Source organism: Daphnia magna, unplaced genomic scaffold, assembly GCF_020631705.1.
Source record: "Daphnia magna isolate NIES unplaced genomic scaffold, ASM2063170v1.1 Dm_contigs021, whole genome shotgun sequence".
Lineage (NCBI taxonomy): Eukaryota > Metazoa > Arthropoda > Branchiopoda > Diplostraca > Daphniidae > Daphnia > Daphnia magna.
The window spans coordinates 562,745-571,689 of NW_025533118.1; the positions used below are offsets into that span (position 1 = coordinate 562,745).

Genomic DNA, 8,945 nt, shown 5'->3' on the forward strand with positions numbered 1-8,945 from the left:
GGGAAAGGTCTCTGAAAAGTGCTTTAACGCAGACAGTGAAGCTGTTGGGAACAAAATGCAGTGTTGGTTGTTTGAGGGATGCAAAAGGGAACGGTCTCTGAAAAGAGCTGGAACGCAGCCAATGGGGCTGTTGAGAACCCAAGGAATTGGTAGTTGTTTGAGGGATACAAAAGGGAACGGTCTCTCAATGGTGTTGGAACGTAGTCAATTGAGCTGTTGAGGACAAAGAATTAGTGGTTGTTTGAGGGAAGCAAAAGGGAACGGTCTCTTAAGGGTGTTGGAATACAGTCAATGGAGATGGTGAGAACACTATGAATTTGTTCTTTTTTTAAGAGATGCAAAAGGGAATGGTCTCTGAAGGGTGTTGAACACAGAAATTGGGTTGTAAAGAACACAATGAATGTGTGGTTGTTAAAGGGATGCAAAAGAAAAAGGTCTCTGAAAGGTGTTGGATTCCAGCCAATGGAGCTGTTGAAAACACTATGAATTGGTACTTGTTTGACGGATGCAAAAGGGAACTGTGTCTTAATCAGTTGTAAGTACTCAATGAATTGGTGGATGTTTGAGGGAAGCAGAAAGGAACGGTCTCTGAAAGGTGTTGGAATGCAGTCAATGGAGCTGGTGGGAATACACTGAATTGGTTGTTGTTTGAGGGATGCAAAATGGAACGGTCTCTGAAAGGTGTTGGGATGCAGTCAATGGAGCTGGTGGGAATACACTGAATTGGTTGTTGTTTGAGGAATGCAAAATTGAACGGTCTCTGAAGATTGCTGGAATGAAGTCAACATAAAGAATTTATGATTGTTGAGTGATTCAAAAGAGAACGGTCTCTGAAAGGTGTTGGAACACATTCAATAGAGCTGGGGAAAACAAAAAGAATTGGGGCTTGTTTGAGGGATGCAAAAGGGAACGGTCTCTGCAGGGTGGTGAAACACAATCAAATAATGTTATGAAACAAAGTAATGGTGGTTGTTTCAGGGAAGCAAAAGGGAATGGTCTCTAAGGGTGTTGGATTGCAGCCAACGGAGCTGTTGAAAAACACCAGAGTTGGTGCTTTTTAAAGGGATGCAAAAGAGAACGGTCTCTTAATTAGTTGTACGTAAGTACTCAATGAATTGGTGGTTGTTTCAGGGATGCAGAAGGGAACAATCTCTGAAAGGTGTTGGAACCAGGCAACGTAGCTTGTGGGAATACAATGAGATGGTGCTTGTTTTAAAGAATGCAAAAGGGAACGGCCTCTTGTGGGTGTTGGAATGCAGTCAGAGGAGCTGTCCAAAACACTAAGTAACAGTGGTTATTTGACGGAAGCAAAGGGAACGGTCTCTCAAGGTTGGGGGCAAACAGTCAATGGAGCTGTCAAGAACACAAAGTTATAGTGGTTGTTTGAGGGCTGCAAAAGGGAACGGTCTCTTAAAAGTGATGGAATGCTTTCAGTGGAGCTGTTGAGAACAAAATGCAAGGTGGTTGTTTGAGAGGTGCAAAAGGGATTATACGGAGGCCCGTCCCAGGACGGTAATAGGTGAAGTCTAGTATTTAATCGGACCTGTCCTGAAACCACTTAAAGACCCTTAATCCACTTTAAGCTTCTTAATCTTCGTTAAACCGCCGAATCCACGTAATGCCCCTTAATCTACTTACAACTTTTTAATCCACTTAAGACCCTTAATCCACGTGTTGTCAAGTCGTACCTCTCCTACACTTAAAAAACTATGGAAGAAAAACAAATTACGGTTGAGCGCACTTGGGAACTGCCCCCAAGGCCATGCCCGTGCTCCTTATTTGGTCCGTAGACCGAAGCGGAATTTAGTTCCTCTTTTTTTTTGTGGTTGTCGTTATCACATGGGCTGTAATTTTTAGGGTTTTTTTCTTCGGCTCTGGCTATTCTTGCAAGAGAACTTCCTTAAAAACAATGTTTTTCGTGAATACCTTGTTCTTATCTTGTTCCGTGGATTGTGGAATATTCCTAAGTAGCTTGCCCTGTTTCTCTGTTTCTTCGCACTGAACCTTGACACCTTCTCTTGATGTTGCACGCTAGAATGCGACGTATAGTTGGCCGTAGCTGAAAACAGATTCCGGAAGGTAGATGCCTACTCGCTCAAAAGTCTGTCCCTGTGACTTGTTGATGGTCATAGCGAAAGCCACAAGCACAGGAAACTGCAATCTTTTGAGTTTGAAGGGCAAGTCAGAGTCGGTGGGAGACATGGACATCCACGGAAGGAAGACGTTGTGTCCTTTTTGTTTCCCGGCCGCGATCTCTGCCACAATCAGGTTACCGCTGAGCGCCTTGATGATGAGCCTCGTGCCGTTGCAAAGTCCCTGTCGTGAGTCAATGTTCTTGAGAAGAATGACGATGGCTCCTATTTTCAGTTTGAGTTGGTGCGGAGGTAGCCCGGAGACGTTGAAGGTATTTAAAATTTCCGGAGGGTAGTTGGAATTTTCCTCTGGGTCATCTGAATCGATAGTGTCGATACTTTTGCAGACTTTCAACGCACCAGGCATCTCGCCAATGATCTTGTTGTTGATCCTAAGACAGTCTTCATTCTTGGGACATAGAATAGCCCGGTTACAAATTTGTTCTCTGACGCCTTCGTTTAAGAGATCCGATGGATCGCCAAAGACGTGTTTGATTAAGTTAGTTCGAATGTTGAGAAGATCTTGCGGGATTTCTATGAGATCTGGGTCATTGAGCCGCGGTGTTTGTGCCAAAGATCCATTTCCCAGTTGAATGAGCCAATCAGCGAAATCTTGACTACCATCGGTGGTGGGCATGTTTTGCACCAATCAAAGCTGTCGAAAAAGAGGCCAAGTCGCGTTATTGGTGATGGTCGCTTCGATGATTTTGACCCTGTTTCCGTGTCTCACAACGGGCAAGCACTGTCTAAAATCGCCGCCGAGCAAGAGAACTTTGCCACCGTAGGGATCGACGCGATTCTTCATGACAGTTTGGAAAAGATGATTGATCGCGTCGAGGGCGTGGTTGGTCTTCATGCCCGGGTAGGAAACAATACTGACCATTCTTAATCCGATGTTGATTTTAGGTCGGTTCACGTCGTAAATGCGTTATAAGTTACATGAGATTGGTCCATGGTTGGAAAGATATTGGAATGTGGTTTTTCAAAAACCAACTCAATTCCATCCTGGGCCATTCTTAGAAAGTTGAGTTTTAACGATGCATGTATCCCGCTACTAAACCAATGTCGATACAATTTCGTTTCTTTGCTGTTGTTCGATATTGACTAGCCAATAATAATCCAATGTCCGAAACCCAAATTTCAACGATATATATATCCCAATATTTATCCAATGTCAATACAATTTCGAATTTTTGATGCTGTTCGATATCGAAATGCCAATAGTACCCCCAAGTCATTTCGAACCTTTGCTGTTGTTCGATATCGACTAGCCAATAATAATCCAATGTCCGAAACCCAAATTTCAACGATGTATATATCTCAATATTTATCCAATGTCAATACAATTTCGAATTTTTGATGCTGTTCGATATCGAAATGCCAATGGTGTCCCAAAGTCAGAAATTCAAGTTTAAACGATATATATATCCATATAGAGGAGAGTGGGGGTAATTGAGACACAGGGTAATTAAAACAAAAATTGTTTCTCTCGCCGTATAAGAGGAATTTTCTTGAAAAAATTTGGGTTAATAGAATGAGAGGGTTTACAAGTTTAGAAAAATTTACGAGTTTTTGTATTCAAAACTTTTTAAGATATCTCGAAAAAACTGTTTTTTGTTCTCCGTCTGTTAAATTTGCGTTTTCAATTTTTTTGTTTTAACCCCTAAAACGCTACGCTTTAGTAATAAAATTAATTTCAGATGATTTGCAATTCATTTTTCTACAATTTAATGTCATTTAATTTTTCCCTGCATTCTTAAATAATTTTAAACAATTAAATATAACGATGACCCTATTGCAGGGCAATTGAAACACTTTGTTTATATTCCCTGTCTGCGAGTGGTTGCATTTTTTTTGCAAGTATTTGACGTAATTCATTTAAACAAATGTAAATCATCATGTTAACACAACTATAATACTTGTATTCGCTGTTTGGGATTTATTTAAAAAAGCATGTATCTTAATGGGTTTTTTTTTAAATTTAATTATTTAAATATTTTAAACTAAATTACGATCTACTTTAAGCATATTTTAAAAATCTGTATATCGCATTGTACCTAATGGTAAAATTTGATCACGCTATTAGTTGTGGCTGCTGAGATATCGTGATTTTCATTTTATGTGGGTATGAAGAAGCTTCCTTATGGGAAAACCCACGTTGCAATTGCGTCGACACACCGTTTCAATTGCCCTGCTGCCATGGCAATTGAAACACTCGAAGCGACCTCAGTTTTTTACAATTTACTTCTATTAAAATTAATCTTTTCTCATAAAAAAAAATATCGTTTAGTAGCTGAGATAATAGACTACAATTCTATATAATTTTTATATTAAACTTTTTAGTTTTTTTTTCAAGAAATACAAAAAACCAAAAAGTGTATCAATTACCCCCACTCTCCCCTACTAATCCAATGTTGGTACAATTTAAAAATTTTGCTTTTGTTCGATATCGAAATGCCAATAGTACCCCAAAGTCAGAAACCCAAGTTTAAACGATATATATATCCATGTACAAATCCAATGTTGGTATAATTTCAAATTTTGCTTTTGTTCGATATCGAAATGCCAATAGTACCCCAAAGTCAGAAACCCAAGTTTAAACGATATATATATCCATGTACAAATCCAATGTTGGTATAATTTCAAATTTTTGCTCTTGTTCGATATTGAAATGCCAATAGTACCCCAAAGTTAGAAACCCAAGTTTAAACAATATATAAATCCATATAGAAATCCAATGTTGGTACAATATCAAATTTTTTCTCTTGTTCGATATCGAAAGGTCAATAGTATTTCAAAGTCAAAAACCCAAGTTTAAACGATTTATATATCAATATACTAATCCAATGTTGGTACAATTTCAAATTGTTGCTCTTGTTCGATATCGAAATGCCAATAGTATCCCACAGTCAGAAACCGAAGTTTAAACGATTTATATATCCATATACTAATCCAATGTTGGTATAATTTCAATTTTTTGCTCTTGATCGATATCGATTAGCCAATTATAAGCCAATATTGGACAAACAAGATTAAACGATCTTTATACCACGATACCAACCCAATGTCGATGCGATACGAATTTTTGATGTTGTTTAACGATAATATTATTGGTATGTATGTATATATGTATAGTTTTAGGGTAGAAGTCGGGGAACGGTAAAACCATGTTTTTGGAACTGGTTTTTGGAACCGGGTTAAATTTTAGCGAGGAATTTTTAACATAGGTCCTACGATGTTACCTAGTCTCGTCATTCGATAACTGATATAAGTGCAGAATTCCATCATTGGCCGAGCATTGGCTTGCCAATAGAAAGCTTGTATTTTTGTGCATCAATCCAAGTCTATACGAACATCGGATTAATTTTGGCGAATGTTGTTTCCTGCCCGGGTATACATCGAACAATAACATAAATTCGAAATTGTATCGACATTGGATTAGTATCGGAATATATAGATCATTTAATCTTTTTTTCCTTATTTTGGTTTAGTATTGTCAAATTGATATCGATCAACAGCAAAAATTCGAAATTGTTTCAACATTAGATTAGTATCGGGAGATAAACATCGATTTCTGACATTGGTTTACTGTTGGCTAATCAATATCGAACAAGAGCAAAAATTTGAAATTGTACCAAAATTGGATTAGTATATGGATATATAAATATCGTTTAAACTTGGGTTTCTGACTTTGGGGTACTATTGGCATTTCGATATCGAACCAGAGCAAAATTTTGAAATTGTACCAACATTGGATTTGTACATGGATACATATATCGTTTAAACATGGGTTTCTGACTTTGGGGTACTATTGGCATTTCGATATCGAACAAGAGCAAAATTTTGAAATTGCACCAACATTGGATTAGTAGATAGATATATATATCGTTTAAACTTGGGTTTCTGACTTTGGGGTACTATTGGCATTTCGATATCGAACAGCAGCTAAAATTTGGAATTGTACCAACATTGGATTAGTATATGGATATATATATTGTTTAAACTGGAATTTCTGACTTTGGGGTACTATTGGCATTTCGATATCGAACAGCATCAAAAATTCGAAATTGTATTGACATTGGATAAATATTGGGATATATATATCGTTGAAATTTGGGTTTCGGACATTGGATTATTATTGGCTAGTCAATATCGAACAACAGCAAAGAAACGAAATTGTATCGACATTGGTTTAGTAGCGGGATACATGCATCGTTAAAACTCAACTTTCTAAGAATGGCCCAGGATGGAATTGATTTGATTTTTGGAAAACCACATTCCAATATTTTTCCAACCATGGACCAATCTCATGTAACTGATAACGTATTTACGATGTGAACCGACCAAAAATCAACATCGGATGAAGAAAACAGAATGGTCAGTATTGTTTCCTACCCGGGTGTGCTTTTTAAATTTGTTATTTTTAATTCCATTTTTTGTTGTATTTTTTTAATGTTTGGTCTAAATTAACGATTAAACTTGAAAATGAAACTATTGTTGTGTAAATTAGTATCTATAATCAGTAAAAATAATAGAACTGTAACCACGTACTAAATTTAAACTAACTTTGGTTTTCACTGGGAAATTTTTTCTAAGTTTTTAACCAAATTCCGGAATTACTCCGGAAAACATATTACTTAATATGTATAGAAGAAGCTAAGTGGATAAAGCGTCTGAAAGATGAAGTTATTGTACAGTGGTCAAGGGTTCAAATCCGGCAAATCCGACTAGGTTTGTCTTTACTTTATATTACGATGAATAAAGCTATTGATTTGTTTTAGGCTACTATTTAATTTTTGATGTTGGAATGTTGAATGTTGGTCCAATGTTTTTTTGCGCCATTATTGGCTGCATATCGAAATCGCATATCGGCCCGGGTCATTTCCAACTTGAGTCGCCAAACCTTGTCCATTTCTGTTATGCCACTACTGATAAAATTATCCCGGATAAACACTGCTCGCCAATGTTCTACCAAAATACATTTATAACATTGGTTAGGTGTTCAATTTTTAACATTGATACAATGCTGTTTTTCACTGTTATTGGCTGAAGATCAGAATCGCACATCGGCCCGGGTAATTTCCAACTTGAGTCGCCAAACCTTGTCCATTTCTGTTATGCCAATATTGATAAATTAATCCCGGATCAACACTGCTTGCCGGTGTTCTACCAAAATACATGTGTAATATTGGCATAGCAGAAATGGACAAGGTTTGGCGACTCAAGTTGGAAATGACCCGGGCCGATGTGCGATTCTGATCCTGAACCAATGGCCGATTCTGTATCGGCAACAACATTGGACCTAGGTAAAATTCCTACCCGGGATGGTGGCTTCGTCGGAAATTATGAGACTGGCGTTTCTGATCAGTTGCGCGTTGTAGCTAGCTACTTCGATTTTCGATCGTGTCGTCTCTGTTATTGGAGGATAAATCTTGAACTGCGAATGGTAAGTTGTTCCGTCCAGTAACAAAGTGGACGCGATCCCCGTTGAAGCCACTGCGATGACTTGTCTCCCTTGGCCTTGGAGGACGGTGATGAGGGTGTTGTAGAGAAAGGTCTTTCCCGTTCCTCCAGGACCGTCCAGGAAATACTGCCGCGGATGTGAGTTGTTGACATCGTTGACAGCAGTCATGACTTGATCAAAGACCGCGCGTTGCCCGTCGTTGAGTTGCTCCAACATCATTTCGCCCATCAGTCTCTTTTCTCTTTGACTGTTTTCGTTGTTCTCTTCCATCTGAGCTTCGACCAGTTGGTTAATGAGATGGAAATCCGGGACAGGCAAGGAGAGATCTTCCATTGTCTGATTGTGGAGACGTAGCTTGTCCTGAATCCATTTCAACGTCAAGTTCTTGGCCACGTTGGCTTCATGCCCGCTTCTAATGTAGTCTTCCATCAGATCTGTCACTTACAGTGCTGCCCACACGGGCAGGATTGTAGGTGGCAAGGGCCTTCGTTTTGTGTTTATGTTGGAAGTGGCCCTTGCCCCCTTTGTTCAGTAGTGTTTTTTTTCAGTATTGTGTACCGTAACGGTCGTGAACGAGGATCTCTCGTTTAACTCCCCCGTAATCCAGTCTAAATTTTAAGTTCACAATTTTCTCTCTCTCTCTTTGTTCCCCCTTTTTTCAACAAAGAATAAAGCCGTGCGTTGTCCCTCAAGTCTTATTTTTCATCTTCATTGTTTTTCATCCTCCATCCCACATCTTTTCTGTTGCGACGTTTCACTGCACGTGAGCGTACGTAACAAATGGTGCCGAAACTCGGGATTTAACGAACACGTGCATTTCTATTGTTATCCCTAGTAAACTTGTTAGATTCAGTAAAATTGTCGGGTATTCCCCTTTGTAAGACTTTGACACACGTCCACGCCATCCTGAAGGCAAAACCCGGTCTGCCACGCCTTTACGTATCTGACTGTATCGTCGCTGTATCTACGTGAATAATCGACATCCGTTTACGTGTGACTACTTCCTTGTATTTAAACGTTTCTACGTCATGAGTGAAGCCGTAGCAAAAGCCGAGAGTATTGAGTCGGGCGGCAATATCTCTATAGAAGACGAAATGAAGCCAGAAGCAATGAAGAATGAAGGTTCCCTCCTCCCAGACAACGATCTCAAGCAGAAACGTGGGAGAAGAAAGGTGGCTCACACGCAGTTAACGAATCAGCTCAGAAAAGCAGTGGCAGATCACAAGATGGGAGCCATCAGACTCAAGAAGTTGCAAGTTGCAGCATGGGGAGACGAATTAATTCGTATCTACGAAGACGTCAAAGATCTTCACCACAAGTATATGGAAAGCTTGCCCGATATTACAGAT

At 39.1% G+C, this 8,945-nt stretch overlaps 2 protein-coding genes across 2 annotated transcripts; both read right to left on the reverse strand.

Annotated features, from left to right (window-relative positions):
- Positions 1-2,031: 2,031 nt before the first annotated feature.
- On the reverse strand, positions 2,032-2,769 carry LOC123477429 (ATP-dependent DNA helicase PIF1-like). Its single transcript, XM_045180763.1, has one exon. The coding sequence runs from the start codon at positions 2,767-2,769 to the stop codon at positions 2,032-2,034; it is 738 nt and encodes a 245-aa protein (XP_045036698.1).
- A 4,665-nt stretch (positions 2,770-7,434) lies between these two features.
- Positions 7,435-8,025, reverse strand: LOC123477430. The gene has a single exon (XM_045180764.1). The coding sequence runs from the start codon at positions 8,023-8,025 to the stop codon at positions 7,435-7,437; it is 591 nt and encodes a 196-aa protein (XP_045036699.1).
- Between the last annotated feature and the right edge of the window lie 920 nt (positions 8,026-8,945).

What these genes read in the sequence shown, in the direction of transcription:
- LOC123477429 (XM_045180763.1), bottom strand. Translation starts at nt 2,769, where the DNA reads ATGCCCACCACCGATGGTAGTCAAGATTTCGCTGATTGGCTCATTCAA.
- LOC123477430 (XM_045180764.1), bottom strand. Translation starts at nt 8,025, where the DNA reads ATGGAAGACTACATTAGAAGCGGGCATGAAGCCAACGTGGCCAAGAAC.